Genomic DNA, 17,506 nt, shown 5'->3' with positions numbered 1-17,506 from the left:
CCCATGCAGACAGCCCCAAGCAGGGGCACCGCACACACCTACCCACAGCAGCAGCCTCCCCCTAGCTGATGGGGCTGGTGGACAACAGGGACAGGAGCCCCGGGTGGCACAGGGGCCCCGCAGGCACTCCTCCCTCACCCCGTGTGAGGTGACAGGCTTCAGCTGCTCGAGAAGAGCTTTATTCAGCTCAGCTCTTCCCCTCTAATCCCCTGTGACCGTCTGTGCTGGACGGTCACTCACACGCTCCTGCACAAGGGCAAGCCACGATTTGGGGTGCCGTCCTTCACTCCCTGCATGCTAACTGGGTTTTGGTGTCTGTGCTGACCAGCCCAGAGCCCTTTGCCCTGCACGGTGAGCTTACAGCTCGCCTCCTTCCCCTGGCAGGCCCACAGAGGGAGGGCAGCAGGTCCCGCTGCCCCCAGTGCACCACGTGCCCAGGGAAGGGTTTCCTGTCCCCAGCACCCCAGTTTCCTGTTTTCTTTCCGCCGGGGCTGTCCTGACTCACCGCAGGCAGGATCCCGCAGCGCGGGCGCTCCTGGCGCTTGGCCCTGGCTGCTGGTGAGGGGCTGCGCTCCTCGGGGGTGCTCTCCCCAGAAGCAGCTGACAGCCTGAGCAGGTTTTTTGCTGCAACCACCCCAAAAAAACGAGACCGACACCGCTCGCACGACACTGAACTATTGACCTTTTTATTTCAATCAGCTACAGCAGCTCTACATTCCCCTAAAACACTGTCCTTCCTTCACTACCACAGACAGCGAGGGAGCCGAGTACACTGCGGTGGCAGCAAGTCTTTTTAAAGCTTAGTATTAAATATTAAATATTCTCTCATTTATGTTTACATTATTTTGTCAAGGAAAAAAAAAAGACCATTAAAACTTAATTTACGTGAATCTGTGCCTGTGCCCTGGGCAGCAGCACTGGGGGCCGCAGAGCTGCCCCCAGGAAGGCAGCTCTGCTGCGAGGGGTAATGCAAGATCTCCGGCCCTGGGCCTGGTAGTGCGTGACAGCTCGCTCCGGCGGTGAGCTCGGGAAGGGGGTGCTCGGCTGTGCCGGGAGCGGGGCACCCGCACCCTCTGCTTTCAGAAATCAGCATGCCTGGAAAGGTCGGATGGCCTCGGTGCTGCCAGAACACGGCCTGGAGGAGGTGAGGCTGTAACACTGTGGCTGGGGGGCTGCCAGGGCCGGCGCTGCCTCCCCTCGGCCCCAACGAAGTGCACGGGGAAGGGGGTGAGGATTTGGTCGACAGAACTCTGCTAAAGAATGTTTCTTTTTTTTTTTTCTTTAAAAAAAAAAAAAACAACAACCCAGTTTTGAGTCTTCCTTTGATTTTAGCAAAGACAGAGTTTAAAAAGCACTTAGGAAGCTTGTACTAAAACCAGGCGCTCTCAGAGGAGAGAGTCGTCTGTGCACCCCCCTTCAAGTCCGTAGCGAAACTCCTGCAGGTTCGACACCCCGTAGAAGTGGACGAAGGCTGCAGCCACCACGAGCACGTGGAAGATCTGATGCGACTGGAACTGCGGGGAAGTGAGAAAACCTCTGAGCCAGCCCGAAGGGGAAAAAGCAGTGCTAGCAAGAACTCCTCCTCCACAGTGTTCGGGCACCACCCCAGGACTGTCCCAGGCCGCACTTTTCCCCCTCGCTGCTCACAGGCAGCGTTTTCTGCCCTGTACTTTAGCCTTGCCCTGCCTTCAGCAGCCATCTAAGGGCTGGCTGCCAGCACGCACTGGGACACCCCCAGCCACGTTCTCGAGGATCCCCACCCTTGATCCCACTCCCCAGCTTCACAGCTGCCCCCAAAGCCCCCGCTCCACTCACCCAGATGTCAAACTTGCCCGGGAAGAAGCGCTCAGGAATGCGGGCGGCGTAGAGCCCCGCGCCCGTGATGTACATCACGGCCATGAGGAAGAACCAGCCCATCTGGCCGACGGTGGTGGCCTTCACAAACCCTTCGGCAATGGTGAAGTGCATGGTGGGCACCACGCCGCTCAGCCCCAGCCCCAGAAAGACACCTGTGGCAGAGAGGAGGCAAAAGGGAGGACACTACTGATCTGTAACGCTACCTCCCAGTCAAAACCAGTGCTGGCCCCCAGTGCCCACTGGGCAGAGCTTGCCCTGAAGGGCCGGGGGGGCCCCTCTGGACAGGGCCGGCCCCCGCAGGTCGCACTGCAGCAACAGGAGCACGAGGAGCGTGGCCCTGCCAGCCCTTCCAGGAGCAATGCTGCTGGAGTCATTTATTCAGTGAAGCTGCTCAGAGCCCGGGGGAAAAGTGCTAATTAGCAGTGCTGGAATTTTCAGATCTCACATCTAATTAGTTCGGCAGAGAGCAAATGGCACTGCAGCAAGACACCCGTGTGGAGGGGCTGCGGCTTGTAGTGGCAGCTGGAGGGAGCTCCCCCGGCAGCGGGGAGGTTTGGCACAGCCAGGGCTCATTTTGTGCTGGGGGAGCAACGCAGCCCTGTCCTGGAGCAGGCAGCAGCGATCTGTGCCACTACACTGACACCAGCGCTGCCGTGGGGTAACGGTGGGGCTGGCACTCGCACCCTGTCCCCTGACAAGGATCTCAGCTGAGATGTGCTGATGGGGCCGCGCAGCAGCGGTGCTGCTCAGCCCCCAGCTCGGCACCGTCCCTCCCTCATCATGTAGTGGGGGCGCTGCTACGGGAGGCGTTTTGCTGCAGGACCCCCTGGGAGACAAGCATGGGCAGGGGCGTTCCTCCACGCTCGCTGGTGCTCAACGAGGCTGCTTTAATATGGAGGGATCGGTTTCAGAGGCTCAGAAGGGGCCCTGCAGGGTGTGAGCACAGAGGCAGCCTTGCCCTGGGGCCTCCAGGAAGGCAGGAGGTGCCAGCACGCACCTGGCAGGGGATGGGAGGGAATCTCTGCCTCTCTGGGTGAGCTGCAGCTCCACGTTGCCAAACCGCTTCCCGGAGAAGGCGGCTTCACACAGCACAGCCCCAGGCTGCCCGGCCGCCACTTACAGGGCTATTTTTACAACGCCGTCTGCCTGCTCCAAACCTCAGGCTTGCTGAGTGCCAGGAGGAGCTCAGACCAGCCAGCAGCTGGGCCCTGCTCCGTGGAGGCTCCAAATCTCCAGCACAACAAGAGGCAGAGGGAGACCTCCCTGCTACAGAGCAGGGCAGACTCTGGGGCAATTCATTCTGCAGATGGTTAGAGCTCCTCAGGGTACCCTGGAGCCCTGCCCTAGCACAGAGTCCACAGCACAACACAACGGCTTCTTCCCAAAGTGCCTCCCCGGAGCTCCCTCCCGGGGCTGGGGGCTTGGGATGAACACAGAGCACTCCTACCTGCTCTTGTCTGCCGGTGCTTGGGGGTGGCAAACCGGTCCCACTGAGCCACGATGATGGCGGAGATGCCCAGGACGCAGACGATGGAGAGGTAGATGAGTCTTGGCTGCGGGGAGCAGTAGAACGAGTAATAGAGCCAGGGGACGAAGCTCCCCATGATCAGCAGTGCAATTCCTGAATAATCCAACCTGCAGCCAGGGAGCAATGAGACACACACAGGTGAGCCCCAGAATCCACCCCATCATCCCGCCTCCTCTTGGCACTCGGTGCCATCCAGGCTGCCTGCGCCCAAACGGAGCCACCGCTGCCAGAGAGGCAGCCAAGGCCCCGTGGGTGAAGCTGTGCCCAGACAGGAGATGTTCAAGTCTCATCAGCACAACGTGGGACAGGAGGAAGGACCTGGGACTTCTGGGGATGCGAGCAGAGCTGGCAGGAGCACAAAGGACAAACAGCAGCTTGCTGGATAGGCAGAAACAGCCCGGAGATGCTGTGCACTCAAACCACCACGACAGGATGCAGTGGGCATTAGTTCTTGTGCGTATGGATTCGACCGTTACCCTCCCCTGCAAAGTGCTTTCGATCTATCGACCCCAGAACCGTTCAGCTGCCAAAGTGCAGCCGCGCAGCAGCTGTGCGAGAGCCTTCCCGGGTACACGAGGACGCTGCTGCTCGGGGCGCTGCAGCACAGTTTGTTCTGGAGCTGCGAGCCCATGGGAGCTCTGGTGTTTGTGCAAAGGAGCTTGGCAAGTAAATGCCCAAGTAAACGCCCTTGATAGACTTGCGTGAGCAAGATCTCATTTGAAAGCCTTGCTGCTGCTCTCCCTGTGCTATGAAGGCTGATGTGAGCTCAGCTCTAAGAGCAGCACTGATCTCAGAGGGGAGCACTGGCTACTGCCCAGCATTTCCACTCTGCCGGGAATCGTGTTTGTTTTGCTTCTTTCAATTTGGTTTCAATCCAAATTGGATGCAACGGAGAGTTTTCGAAAACATCCAGCAAACTGGAAACTGCTGGGTCCCACGGCTGCCCAGTGAGACCAGGACCCCTCACCGCACTGCTCCGAGAGGCACAAGGTCCCTCGAGAGCCACAGCCTCCAGGGTCCCTGTCCTCACAGACCACGGTTCCCGAGGAGCTGCCAGACTGAAGGTGCTCAGGCACAGGGCAGAGCCTCCAGGATCCTGCTCCTGAGCCCCACGCTGGATCCAATGAACGTTCCCTTCCCCCAAGAACAACACCTTTTGGAGCATGGCACTTCCCAAGAGGAAGCGCTGGGAGAAGTGAAAGCCCCCCACGAGACCACACGACCCCACCTGCGCTGACTCACTTTGAAAAAGTCCGCGAGACCTTCTCGGAGTGACAGTAGACAGTGTGGAAAAGCCAGGAGAAGCTGAGGCACAGCACCGCACCAAGGAAGAACATCCCGAACACCACCTTCTCCTGGAGAGGTGCCATGAAATACATGTTGGGCCGCAGCATGGTCAGGATTCCCAGGCAGAGGAACAACACAAAACCTGCAGGAAACACACCGAATGTCAGGCAGGAGCGGGGTGACCCAGAACACCCCACACAGGGTCCCCACAAGGGACACGGGGCAGGACAAGTTCCCTTCCCACACTCAGTCGGTTCCGGGGGTTCCTCCCTTACAGACCCTGCACCCTGTTTGTCCGGGGCAGTCACTGGCCTGGCTGTGCTCTGCAAGGCAGAACCTGGACATGTCCTGGGTTCCTGGGGAAAGGTTTTTGGGACATTGTTTTGCCCAGGACACGTTTCTCCATCCCAGGAGCAGAACAGCTCGCTTGCAGAGCTCAGGCAGAGCCACCACGCAGCAGCAGCAACCCAGACACAACCTGAAGGCCTCAGAGCGCCCTGTGCAGGCCAGGACCCTCCGCAGAGCACCTGGCCAAGCCCCTCCCACAGCCTGAGGCCACCCAATGCAGTTGTCAGCCCCTAATGAGCATGGACAAAGCCACCAAGCTCAGGCCGTGGCCTCGATGAAAGGAAGTGCCCTGTGCTCCCTTCACCCTGAGCTCCAGGAAACCTCACAGCGTGCGTGTGCAGGACCAGGCAGGGGTACGTGAGCCTAAACCAGAGATTTCTGGCACAGAGACAACACGGAGCCACGGAGCAAGTCCCAAGGCTTGATGTGGCCAGCCTGCACACCAAGCTGCCCCCCAAAGGCCACCCCAAACGGCTCCAGCCCCGTGGAAGCGCCGCGCAGCCCCAGAGCTGCCGCAGTCACCCAGGAGATGCGTCCAGATGTTGCCCGTCTCGGTGTGTATCCGGAAGATGCTCTTGAAGCAGGCTCGGAAGGACGGCATCGGGGGCCGGTGCCCGTGCAGGAGGTAATCGTTGTCCTTCAGCCAGTCGGGCAGCACATCGTAGGGGATCACGCGCCAGCGCCCTTCCCACACCTGCAACACAGTGACCTGCGCTGGAACCACCACAGCCAACGGGTCACCTTTGTTGCCTTTACTCAGCCCAGGAGCTCGGGTCGCATGCGGAACAAACCAGCGAGCCTTCCCTGCAGCCAGGGCCGTGAAGGCCCCGTAACTCTCCCCCGGGAGGGGAAGTTGGGCCTTTGCAACACCCGGCACCCCGTGGGATCCCTTCCCTTCCGCCACCCACATCCTGCAGAGCGCTCCCCACATCCCCAGGGAGCTGGAGACGGTTCCTACCCCTGCCTTTAACCCTTCAGTCCCCTGAGGCAGGAGCTGTTCTCTGTGGCAGGAATTCCCTTCCGTTCTGGTCAGAGAATAGGAAGCCTGGCTGGCACAGAACCGTGCCGAGTCTCAGCCATTTGCCACTGCTCACCGAAACGCGGTGACCACGAGCACAGGCACTGCTCTGCCCAGGGCTGAGTGGAGGCATCCGGCAAAGCCAGCGACAGAATTTGTGATCCCAGTCCCAGCTGGAGACACTGGGGATGCTCCCGAGGTCGCTGCCAGTCCAACAGGGCTGGGGGCAGCCCCAGCTGCCCGCCAGGGTCCCCAGCAGCTCTCGTACCTTATACACAAACTCTTCCATCTTCTCCATGGCGTGGTGAGCCTGCAGGGGCAGAGTCAGCACACGAACCACCTCCTCCTCTTCCTCACGGGCTGCTGGGCACGGCGGGTCCTCAGCCTAGGAGGAGAAACGCCGGGAGGGAACCATTCCTGCCACGGGAGGAACGCGGGCACAAGGAGAGCAGCGAGTCCCTTCTGCACGCACCTGGGGCTTCGTCCCCTGCCGAGGGGACGGGCAGGACCCACCGGTCACCGCTGCTTACGCAACACCCCCCTGCCTTAACCGTCTCAGGCAGACTAATCCCCACTTTATCCTTGTTTAAAGGCGGGATTACCACGGGGGATTTTCATCCTTACAACCAAGAGCCCCTGGGCCCAGCCGGGTCGCCGAGCCCTGGAGCTGGGCGCCCACCCCAGCTGGGACACGCTGCCGGGACGCACTGCCCGTCCTGTCCCGGTCCCTTCCCTCCTCCTCCCCCTTCGCATTTTGGGGCTGCGATTCCCGGCCCAAAGCGCCACCAAACCAAAGGGCGAGGGCAGCTTCTGGGCACCCCGGGGCACAGCCCGGGCACCCTCCAGGTGACGAAGCGCCCCGCGGCTCCCCGCGCTGCTCACGGGACGAGGCCCAAACCCCCCGGAGGGCCCGGGGCTGCCTCCGGTGAGCGTCCTGCACGGCCAGGCGGGGAAGGGCGGCTTACGCTGGGCGGGCCGGCGGCGCCCTGCTCCCCCTTCTCCTCCAGCAGCGGCCCCAGCTCGGCCAGCTCCAGGTGCGCTCTCTCCCGGCCGGTAGCGGCGGCCAGCCCCGTGCCCGGCCCGGCGGCGGCGGCTTTGCGGGACGCCATGGTGGTGGCGGCGGCGGCGGCGAAGCTCCTGGGGGCCGGTGCGGGTCCCTCGGCGTCCTCGTGCCGCCGCGCTGCGGAGGGAACGGAGCGGAGTCAACGGCACCGCGCCGGGGCTGAGACCGGCGGCACCGGGGGGAGACCGAGAGGGCACGGGAGGACACCGGGGGAGTCCGGGGGGGCACCGGGGACACCGGGACGGGCTCAGGGCCCGGACGCCGCCGGCCCCGCGGCGCCGCCCCCCGCCCGCACTCACCGGCCGCGACAGCCCGCGCAGGGCGGCGGCGGCGGCGGCACCGGAAGCGACGCTGAGGGACCGGGCCGCTTCCGGCAGCGCCGCCCCGCCCCGCCGGGAGCCGCGCGGTTCCCGCGTTGTGATTGGCTGTCGCGGCTGTCCGTCTGCATCCCGCCCGGCCCCGCCGGCTGCTGCGATTGGGCGAGGCGCCCAGCCGGGAGGGGGCCGCTCTAGGCCGGCGGCGCGTCTCCACTGCCCCCTGCGGGAGGGGCGGGGGCGGTGCCAGCCCCGGGAGGCCTCGGGGTGGGGGAGGGAGGTAACGTCCCCCTCAGGGCCGAGCCGCCCCTGGGGTCAGGGAGGCGCTGGGGCTGGAGGGGGCTGCACCCCCCCCCCCACTGTCCCCACTGAGCCGTGTCCCCAAGCACCAGCCCCAAGCTCTCCTGGAGCCCCCCCAGGGATGGGGACTCCCCCACCTCCCCGTGCAGCCTGTCCCGCTGTCAGTGCACAAATGGCTGCTCCTTCAGGCAATTCCCCCTACCCGGTGTCACGACAAGGCGACATCCTCCACACCCCTCCCCAAGCCCTCTCAGGCCTCATGGGGCTGGAAGGAATTCACAAGAAACTCATGGAATCATACATTGAGGCATTCTCTATTTTCACCCCTCCACACCTTTCCATATATTCCATCATTGCACAAGCTCTGCCCCGTTACCACACGATGCAGCCCTGAGGGGTGCCCAGGCATGGGGACAGGCCCCGTCCGTGCTCCCATCCTCGCTGTCCCTCCATCCCCGAGCACCGAGAGGCGTCGAGGGCTCCTCTGGCGGCACGGCCCCAGCACTAATTGACGCCGAGGTCGTCCCCTGCCTGTCGCGGCCGGCTCGTCTTTCCCCGCCGGCCAGGGCCAGGTTTAATTACCCCCGCTAATGGCAGCCTGGGACCGGAGACTCCCCTCGGCCCGCCGCCACGCCAGCGGCTCCTGTTCCCCATCAATTATTCACAGCTCCGCTCTGGGAAGGGGTTTCTCGGGGCTGCTCGGGGGGGATTTTCCAACTTTTCCGGCGTTCAACAGCCGCTGCTGGTCCTGGAGCTGGTTGGAGGTGCCGGGGCCACCACTGTCCCCGTGGGGTGAGTGGTGCTGGGTTTGGAGGGGACACGGGGCGCGAACATTTTGGGGGAGCATGGGGCAGCCTGAGGGAGCCTGCTGGGGGCTGCGGGGTGGGGTTTTTGTGCTCCAGACCTCATCCACTGCAGCCCCATAGGGGCTCAAGGGCCCTCAGGCTCCTGGCTCCAGCTGGGGAATGGCAAACCCTCTCCATGTGTAGGGCTGTTGCTGTCCCAGCTCCTTGCGGCACTTGGCTGCTGCTGCCCCATGGGCAGAGCAATCCATCGCTCCCCTGACCTGAGCTGGAGGGCATGGGGGAAACCAGTCCCTGTCTGTCCCTTCTGTGGCCGTGTGCTGGACCACCCCATGTCCCACTGCAACCAGGGTGTGGGACAGGTTGGGGCTGGCTGGGGCCAGGGTTCAGCTCCCCCCTCTGCAGGGACAAATGCTGCTGTCTGCCTGCAGAACCCCGTCCCCTCGGCGTCCCCATGGGTGTCTTGAGCTGCGTGAAGTACCTGATGTTCATCTTCAACGTGCTGGTGTTTGTGAGTTCCCCCGGGCCCGGCGGGATGGAGGGGTGCAGGGGAGCCGGCCGGTCCCACCCGTGACGTGAGGCTGTGGTCACCGACAGGCTCAGGGGAGGGGTGGCACTGGTCCGAGGGATGGGACCCCAGCAGGGCTTGGAGCATCCTCAGTCCCCGTGAGGTGCCTGGGGCTGGTCCCTGTGCCCTGTGACCGCGGTGTGTCCCACAGGCCGGGGGGACGTGCCTGGTGGGTGTCGGGGTCTGGGTGGCCGTGGACCCCGCTGGCTTCCAGGACATCGTGGCCACCAAGCCTGTGCTGAGCGCGGGCGCCTACCTGCTGCTGGCTGTGGGCATCGCCCTCTCGCTGCTGGGCTTCCTGGGCTGCTGCGGGGCCCTGCGCCGGAGCCGGCTCCTGCTGCTGGTGGTGAGTAAGGGGAGAGGTGGGAAGAGCTGGGGGGCTGAGCGTTGTGGGATGCAGGGTGTCCCCAGAGGAGTCAGAAGACCCATCCTGGCCCTGTCAGCCCTCAACACACACCCCAATCCCATTCCCACTTTGGAAGACTTTGAATTTAAAGGCCAGAGGGTTTAATAAAGCACTGGGTGGGATCTTTTCTCCCTGAAGCCAGTGGCTTGTCCCACGTGGCCTTTCTGAGCCTCTTCCCTTAATGGCAAGAGCTAGAAACCCCTTTCTGAGCACAGGCGTGACAATTTCTTTGGCATCCTCAGACCCTGGCAGGCAGTGCTTGTTTTTAATGTTCTGCCTGACAGCTGTGGTGCTCGGAGATGTCGTGCCTGTCCCGAATTGCTGCATGCTTGTCTCCTGTATCCCCCCTGTCCCCTGGTCCCAGGGATGTGCGTGGGCAGGGAGAGCTGCAGGGGAGGGAGGAGCAGCAGGAGCAAGCTGCACACAGACTCAGGCTGCTCTCTGACTCCTCTGTCCTGCTGCCTTCCAGTTCTTCGTCCTCGTGAGCCTCGTCTTTGTCACACAGCTGGTCGGGGCTGTGCTCTTCCTGGTGCACTGGAAACAGGTATCATCCCTGCGCCCTGCTGCGGTGCCCAGCCGCTCTCCTCCCTCCATCATGCCACTGATCATGGCCCTGGGTCCCTCAGCAACCAGCTGGGGATGGGGACGGTGCAGGGATGCCCTCCTCACCCTCACCTTCACCACCAGCACGCTGAGCAAGCCTGAGTCCAGCTGTGTCCCTCTGCTCCCGTGAGCTGGTGGCACTGGGTGGTTGATGGTGGGTGTGCGGTGACTCCATGAAGGGACTGGTCCCCCGGGTGCTCACAGGTGGCGCTGACCCCACAGATCCGCCCAGAGCTCTTCCTGTCTGAGCTGCAGAGGAACTACCGTGGGGATGAGGACGCCGAGGTCTTCTCTGTGGCCTGGAACACCCTCATGGTCATGGTGAGCAGGGAGGCTCCTTCTGGGACGTGGAGTACCCATGGGCCCTGCTCAGGGTGACCGTGACCACAGAGGGAGTTCTCATGGCTCCCAGTCAGACTCCAAGCAGCGTGCTGGGCTGTTCCCCTCCCTCTATTGCATCCCCAAGCAAAGTCCCTGCATTTTGACAGCATGTTGACAGCGTTTCCTTTCCATTTCAGTTCTCCTGTTGTGGCGTTTTAGGGCCTGAAGACTTTGGGAATGGCTCCCGGTTCCAGGAGCTGCATCCAGGGACGCCCTGGCCACGGGCGTGCTGTGCCCGGGACGGGCTCCTGCAGGCAGGCGAGCTGCTGGGCTGGGAACAGTGCCGGGAGAGGAGCCCTGGCTACATCCACGAGCAGGTAGGGCTGCACAGGCACCTGCCCTGCACTGCCAGGCCCTGCCACATCCCTGCCGTGTCCCCAGCACATCTCAGGCTCTTGCCTATGGGGAGCAGCACCCTCTGCCCCGAGCACTGAAGTGGGGCAGGACCTGAGACACTGCTGTACCGTGGTTCTGCACCGTGGTACCTCCCCAAACCCGCTGCTCACCCTGCCCCACCACGGTGCTCCCGACCCATCCCAGCCTCCCCAGCTCTCAGTCTCCCTTTGAGCTCCCTGCAGTGAAGCCTGAGGGACGCCTCCAACATCTCCCCTCCTGCCCAGGGCTGCTTCCCCACCTTCGGCAGGACCTTGCAGAATTACATCTCCATCCCCGGGACCTGCAGCTTGGCCGTGCTGGGCATCGAGGTACGGAGCAGGGGCTGGAGGGGACAAGGCAGGCAGTGGGGCACCTCTCACGGGCGCTCTTTACCAGGAGGAAAGGGGATGGGGCTTTGCGTGAAGGGACCACAGACAGGCTCTGTCTGTCCCCCAGCCTTTGGTTGTCACGATCACACCCAGAAAGGCGCACACAGAGCAGGTCTGTCTCAGGGGTGTAAAGCCAACCTCACACCCACCGCGGCTGAGATGGGTTGAGGGACTGAGGGAGCAAGGTTTATTTTGCTCCTGCAGGCCCAGGGGAGGAGGAGCACTGCTCAGCAGCTTCCTCCGTGCAGCATGGGGCAGCCCCTTGCAGGTCGCAGCTACCCTGGTGCCTGGCTGGACTGGGAGCAGGACACTGACCCCTTTACTGTCCAGGCACTCAGATTCCACCCAGTTGCTGCTGTGGCAGGGAGCTAACCTGCTCCATCTCTTTTCATTGCAGATCTTTGCCATGTTCTTTGCCTTTTGCCTTTACTACAACTTTGACTGAGCAGGACACTGGGAGCAGTGCTCCTGGCCACTGCCAGTGCAGCAGAGATGAACCGAGGGCTTTGGAAACAGCAGCAGGCAAGGATGCTCCATTTTCTTGCATATCACAGCCCAGCTCCGTAGTTCAGGAGCTTTTCTGAGTCCTGTGTCCGCTCCAGGGGGCAAATAAGAATGACCTGGTTCACTTGTCCTGGAGCAGGGACAGGACACGGGTCAAATTCTTTACACCCAAACACGCAGAGCAGGAGCCTGAGCTCTGGACTTGGTCACGCTGCAATCTGCCAGTAACGTAGCTGTGACGACAGAGTCCTGCCCCCAACATCTTCTGGCCTGCTGTACCACCAACAGCTACGGCGTGGGTCAGGCTATCAGAGTCCTCCTTCCTCTCAATGCTCTCAGCCTCACTGCCCTGTCCCACACTCCCACATGCCTTTCTTCCACATCCTGCCCCCTCCCACACCTCTGGGTCCCCCCTTGGGTTTTTCTCCATCCTCAGCACTCAGCCGGTGCTTTTCGCTATCCAGCCCCTGGAGACACAACAGCACCTAGACTCATTCCATGTCCCAGCTTGTGTTAAATGGTGTAAGCTGCAACTGGACTGTAGCATGCTGCTCCAGAAACAGAGCTTTAAGACACAGAAGTTTAGAACTTAAATTACTGAGGTATCCTTAAGTAACCTTTATTTTACAAGGCAAATGAAGCCTTCACTAGAGAAGGATTTCAACAGTTTAACACTGCAAACTAGTTCTAGTATGTCTGTCACTCAGCTTTTGTTCACTGTACATTTTGAGGCAAGGACACAAATAGAAACATCAGTCTTTAGTGCTGTTTGCATTCCTTTGAGAGAACGCTGGTAGTCAGAAGCAGCACTGGTACTTCCAATTGTCCTTTTCTTCAGAATACTCTGAAACCCCCAAACAAAATGTAAACCTCAGGGAAAAAAAAAGTTTATAAATAAAATATAAAGCTTTTATTTAATAGAACTTCTGACAGAAAAGCAACTAGGAAATAGAAAAACAAAGCCTACTACTATTAATATTAAAATATTTAGTTATACCTGTGTAAAGAAAAAAGGACAGCGAAAACAAAGTTGACAGCCACACCAGGAACAAAAATCACTTAGGACTCCAGGCGAGATTTCTTCTCTTTCTTGGTGATATTGCTCCCTTTTCTTTTCAGCACGATAGATTCACTGGTGGTACTTGTTTCACTCTGATTTGTTTTCTCTTCTAAAGCCTTGGAAGCCTGTGATTACACAAGAAATAAAAGTAACAGCTGTGAATAATTAAGTTATATAAACTCTTAGCACTGTTGCATGTTTCCAGCCCCATGTGTGTGTATACACGTACACACCTTGGAACACCCTGCCCTCCAAGATCAGAACTGACTGCTCCCTGCTTTTACGCACTGACCCTCAGCTGTACTGTTCCTGTTGCTGGAAACTGTATGAAGAGGGGAGTGACAGGAGAACAGAATAACAACTGTACCCAGAAGTGCCACATACGCGCATGAGCATGCATGAGCTCTCTATGGAGCCAGGTAAGGGATACGTAACTGATTTTTTGGAGCAGGTTTAATCTGCTTAAATTAAATTTCTTTTTACGCATCTCATCTGTGAGATATGTCAGGGTGCAGACCAGAGGCAGGAAGATAGGAAATGTGATGGCAGAAAAACGCTCCACCAAGGGGTTGGGAGACCAGTCAGAGCCAGAGAACATGTGCAGAAGACAGAACAGGCTTAGCTGAGCATAAGGCACAACCATGGCAGAACGTGCAGTTTGGTAGGAACAGAGCTGAGGCAGAAACAGGGCAGCAGAATCCCAGATTATTATTTTTTTTAATCAGTTTTACTCATCCTTCTTACTTCTTGAGAAACAAAGCAATTATTTGTGACTGAACACATCATTAACTTCGAAGGAGTGATAGTTTTTCCTCCACACAACCTGTCCACCTTTAAGTTGTGGTTGTCCAAACGCCTGTCAGAGGACTGGGTTCTCCCAGGGTGACAAACCCCAGCTGGCAGGTCTGGGGAACAAACACTGCTTCAACTCTCAGTGGCCAAAGGCAGCAGCTCCACCTGCTGTGCTTACAGGTGCTGCACCTCAGCTATTCTCAGCTTGTTGGGTATCTGACTGGTCACAGAATGTAACATCACACAGCAAGAGAGCTGCCTTTGGTTACTCAAACTTCCTGAAAGACTAATACAAAGAAGACATTGTAAAAACGCCACCCTTCTCTAATCAAGGCTTACACCAGTCATAAGCAAGGATCCCTCCCAGCAGAGAGCAAGGGGTAGAAGTGAGACTCCACCTGCTCCCTCCACCATCCACAGACTTCAGGGCTAATATTTTCACTAACTACAGCAGATATTACAAAGTGAATCTAATAACGAAATTATAATTAAATAGTCTTCCAAGACAGAACAAAAGGGGAGGAAAGAAAGCAAGCTACCAGGAGAGCCTTGCCAAGTAATCGTGAAAGGCAAATTGAGACAAGAAGGACTGTTCACAAAAACCAAGCTACACAACCGAAAGAGAGCACATTTCTCACCCTCTTTTGCTGGCTTGCGTATTTCTCAGTCCACTCCTTGGCATTTATCAAGAACAGCTGCTTATTGTACTTGTACTCCGAGGACTAAATGTAATGAGAAAGACAGATTTGATTTAATATTAACACTGAGAAGCTGAGACTAAACACTAGGGGTTTGTTAACTCCTCTAGGAGTCCTGGCATTATGACTCCTCAAACCAGACCCAACCTGCTACAAGCATGTGGCATAAAGCATAAACTCATTTTGCTTGAAGCATGCACCCTTCTGTTTGTATAGGCAGGCCTGAAGACAAGACCTTCTCCATCTCTTTTCCACTGCTGCCATAAACTCCATACAGCATGCCCCAGCTGCTCCAGAGAAACACAGCCATGCCCCAGGCCTGATCCCCAGCTGTACTTCTGTGTAATCCCCCAGCGTGTTAATCCTGAGTGAGCGAAGTGGAAGCACAGCCTGAACCTAATGCTCTGTTCCACCCCAGCCTGTGCCCATGGCCACAAGAGGGTCAGAAGAGCTCACGTACTATGTCTGCCATGAGAGGGTCATCGGGGTTGGGCTCCGCCATCAGCAGCTGTATGGAGGTGAGCAGCGTGGAGATGTTGAGGGAAGGCCTCCACGCGCCCTTCAAGGGAAGAGGGTGAAGGAAGCAGTTAAAGAAAGCTACACACGGGCAGCCTAGAAAAAGCTCAGGACTTAGAGCGTTCAGATCCACATGGAAAACACCCGATGCATTCCCACACACAGGCTGCGGCCCCTCTGAGGAAGCCTGACAGACAACCAAAGGCTGCATCCCACACACCTCTGCTGGGACAGTGCTGGGTAGCCCACTTTCAGAGGGCTGCCTAATGCCTTTTGGCTCCAATCCTTAAAGCCTTGGAAGCTTATACAGAACAAAGAAGGTCACATTCTAGTCTCTAAACAAAGGACAGGCCGCACAAAAACCTCTACTGCTGTGCTCCTGTGTAAATAAGTCATCAGCAAACAGACATTCAATAAGGCTTTTACAAGAAAAAGATAAGGAGTTCATTATTCTCCTCAGGCTCGGCTTACCCATGTCCAAGCAGTGCTACCTTACCTTTGGTGGTAACTTAAGAACATCCAGGCAAATCCTTCCAGCAGAGTCAATGTTAGGATGATAGATAGGGGTCAGAAAGCGAATCTTTGGGGGCTCGAATGGGTATCTTTAAGAGATAAGCATTAAGAAACAAAAAGCTATTTTTATATTTGTACTCCAGTTGCTTCATCACCCAAGAAATACCATTATTTCCTCCTCCCAGCCATTTACTAAGTGACAATCTTTCCCAACAATTTTTGGGGCAAGCCGTGCCCTACCTTTTATGCTTTCAGCTGTGTTTGATTAGCACTTCCCTGAACAGCTTCCCACAAAGAAGCAAACATGATAGGAAGCTTTCTGATCAGAATGAGCTACTTTCCAGAAAGCTTTGAGACAAACATAGAAATCCTGTTAAAGTGCTTTTAGGTTGTTTATCATGCATCTCAGGATGTCCTGTATGAAATAAGCTATTCAGCCAGCAGAAATAACAATTAATGAAGGGTTTGTTTAAAGATTATCAACAACATTCTTCATGGGGAGGCTGAAGGAAAGACCTCACTACAAGAAGGACATGGAGGTGCTCAAAAGAGTCCAGAGAAGGGCAACGAAGCTGGTGAGGGGTCTGGAAAACAAGCCCTGTGAGGAGCGGCTGAGGGAGCTGGGTTTGTTCAGCCTGGAGAAGAAGAGGCTCAGGGGCGACCTTATTGCTCTTTACAAGTACATTAAAGGAGGCTGTAGCGAGGTGGGGGTTGGTCTATTCTCCCACGTGCCCAGTGACAGGACAAATGGGAACAGGCTAAAGTTGCACCAGGGGTGTTTTAGGTTGGGCATTAGGAAGAACTTCTTTACCGAAAGGGTTGTTAGGCATTGGAATAGGCCGCCCAGGGAAGTGGTGGAGTCACCATCCCTGGAGGTCTTCAAAAGACGTTTAGATGTTGAATAGGGATACGGTTTAGTGGAGGACTTGTTAGTGTTAGGCCAGAGGTTGGACTCAATGATCTTGAGGTCTCTTCCAACCTAGACAATTCTGTAATTCTGTGATTCTATCAAACATATCAATTAAACCATATCTGAAATGCCTCACCACCTAGATGCCATTGCTCACTTACCTTTCAGGAACAACTATCTCCAGGTTGAATATTCCTTTCTCATATGGTGTGTCTGCAGCTCCTAAAATTTCTTTAGGAAAATGAATATCAAAACATAAGCATTACATTAAAAATCACTTAAATTTATCCAACGAACTCCACAGATCACCCACAATTATATAACTATAGCACTGCTCAAACCCATAAATTTAAATCCATGAATTAAAAGCTGCCACAATACCCGAGACCTGTTCCACCCCACAGCAATCCAAATAGTCGCCAGATCCAACAAGTAATAGATATAAGCTAAAGGAACATCAGAAGAAGAACCTAAGCTTTTTCCCTGGAATTCCACAGGTACGTACGTGCCACTCAGTGAGTCCAGGCCTAGCAGCAAATTCTAACGCATCCCTCCCTTAAAAAGCAGCCCCAGCAGCGGGGTACCTACGTGCTCGGAGGTCGTCCAGGCGGCTCCCACTTTGCCAGCAGGTGATGCCAGGAGGGGGCTCTGTGCTCAAGAGGGAAAGCTCCCTCTTCAGTCGCGATGCTCGCTGCATTGTGCTGAGATCCCGAAGGCGAATTTTATTGCTGCCAAAGCTGGAACTTCGGGAGGAGAATCACGGAATCGTTAGGGTGGGAAGAGACCTCCAGGAGCACCTGCTCCAGCCACCCCCCCCCCCACTAAACCACGTCCCCAGGCACCAGCCCCAACCTCTCCTGGAGCCCCCCCAGGGACGGGGACTCCCCCACCTCCCTGGGCAACCCGTCCCAACGCCTGCCCGCTCTGTCTGAGCAGAAATGGCTCCTCATTGCCCACCTCAACCTCCCCTGGCACAGCTCCAGGCCGTTCCCTCTGCTCCTGTCCCTGGTTATCTGCGAGCAGAGGCCGACCCCCAGCTCCCCACACCTCTCAGGGAGCTGCAGAGAGCCATGAGCTCTGCCCTGAGCCTCCTCCAGCCCAACCCCCCCCCCCAGGATCCTCACGGCCCCCCCTCAGCCCCCTCCCGTGACGCCGTTAGGGCGGGGGGGGCCTCACCGTGACCCGCATCCTCCCCCCACCTTGGCGGGAAGCAGCGCGCGGCGCGGGGGGGGGTGAGGTGGGGGGCGGGACATCCCCCGTCGCTTAGCAACGC

At 57.9% G+C, this 17,506-nt stretch overlaps 3 protein-coding genes across 7 annotated transcripts; 1 reads left to right on the top strand and 2 right to left on the bottom strand.

Moving 5' to 3' along the window:
* Positions 1–662: 662 nt before the first annotated feature.
* Positions 663–7,455, bottom strand: ADIPOR1 (adiponectin receptor 1). The gene is made up of 8 exons (XM_082778477.1): positions 7,401–7,455; positions 7,004–7,218; positions 6,307–6,423; positions 5,543–5,714; positions 4,628–4,814; positions 3,305–3,492; positions 1,816–2,009; positions 663–1,514 (listed from the first exon to the last, which is right to left on the bottom strand). Exons 2-8 carry the CDS (start codon positions 7,145–7,147, stop codon positions 1,386–1,388), a joined length of 1,131 nt encoding a protein of 376 aa, XP_082634603.1. The 5' UTR covers positions 7,148–7,218; positions 7,401–7,455; the 3' UTR covers positions 663–1,385.
* A 1,517-nt stretch (positions 7,456–8,972) lies between these two features.
* On the top strand, positions 8,973–11,685 carry LOC309887008 (tetraspanin-18-like; the record flags this gene model as incomplete). Its single annotated transcript, XM_082778386.1, has 7 exons — positions 8,973–9,029; positions 9,238–9,432; positions 9,962–10,036; positions 10,300–10,416; positions 10,614–10,793; positions 11,097–11,180; positions 11,638–11,685. The coding sequence occupies 7 exons, from the start codon at positions 8,973–8,975 to the stop codon at positions 11,683–11,685; spliced, it is 756 nt and encodes a 251-aa protein (XP_082634512.1).
* Positions 11,686–12,667: 982 nt separating this feature from the next.
* On the bottom strand, positions 12,668–17,469 carry UBE2T (ubiquitin conjugating enzyme E2 T). 5 transcript variants are annotated; one of them, XM_082778202.1, is made up of 7 exons: positions 17,410–17,469; positions 16,822–16,976; positions 16,395–16,464; positions 15,307–15,412; positions 14,755–14,853; positions 14,235–14,318; positions 12,668–12,929 (listed from the first exon to the last, which is right to left on the bottom strand). In XM_082778202.1, the coding sequence occupies exons 2-7, from the start codon at positions 16,928–16,930 to the stop codon at positions 12,804–12,806; spliced, it is 594 nt and encodes a 197-aa protein (XP_082634328.1). In that variant the 5' UTR covers positions 16,931–16,976; positions 17,410–17,469; the 3' UTR covers positions 12,668–12,803. The 5 variants fall into 5 exon arrangements, with proteins under 5 accessions (XP_082634328.1, XP_082634330.1, XP_082634331.1 ...); XM_082778204.1 differs by having other exon boundaries at positions 16,822–16,970; positions 17,410–17,443; XM_082778205.1 differs by having other exon boundaries at positions 16,822–16,970; positions 17,433–17,442.
* Positions 17,470–17,506: the final 37 nt, after the last annotated feature.

The sequence above is a fragment of the Aythya marila genome (genome assembly GCF_965140915.1).
Source record: "Aythya marila genome assembly, chromosome: 24".
NCBI lineage: Eukaryota > Metazoa > Chordata > Aves > Anseriformes > Anatidae > Aythya > Aythya marila.
This window is presented reverse-complemented; position numbering and strand designations above follow the sequence as displayed.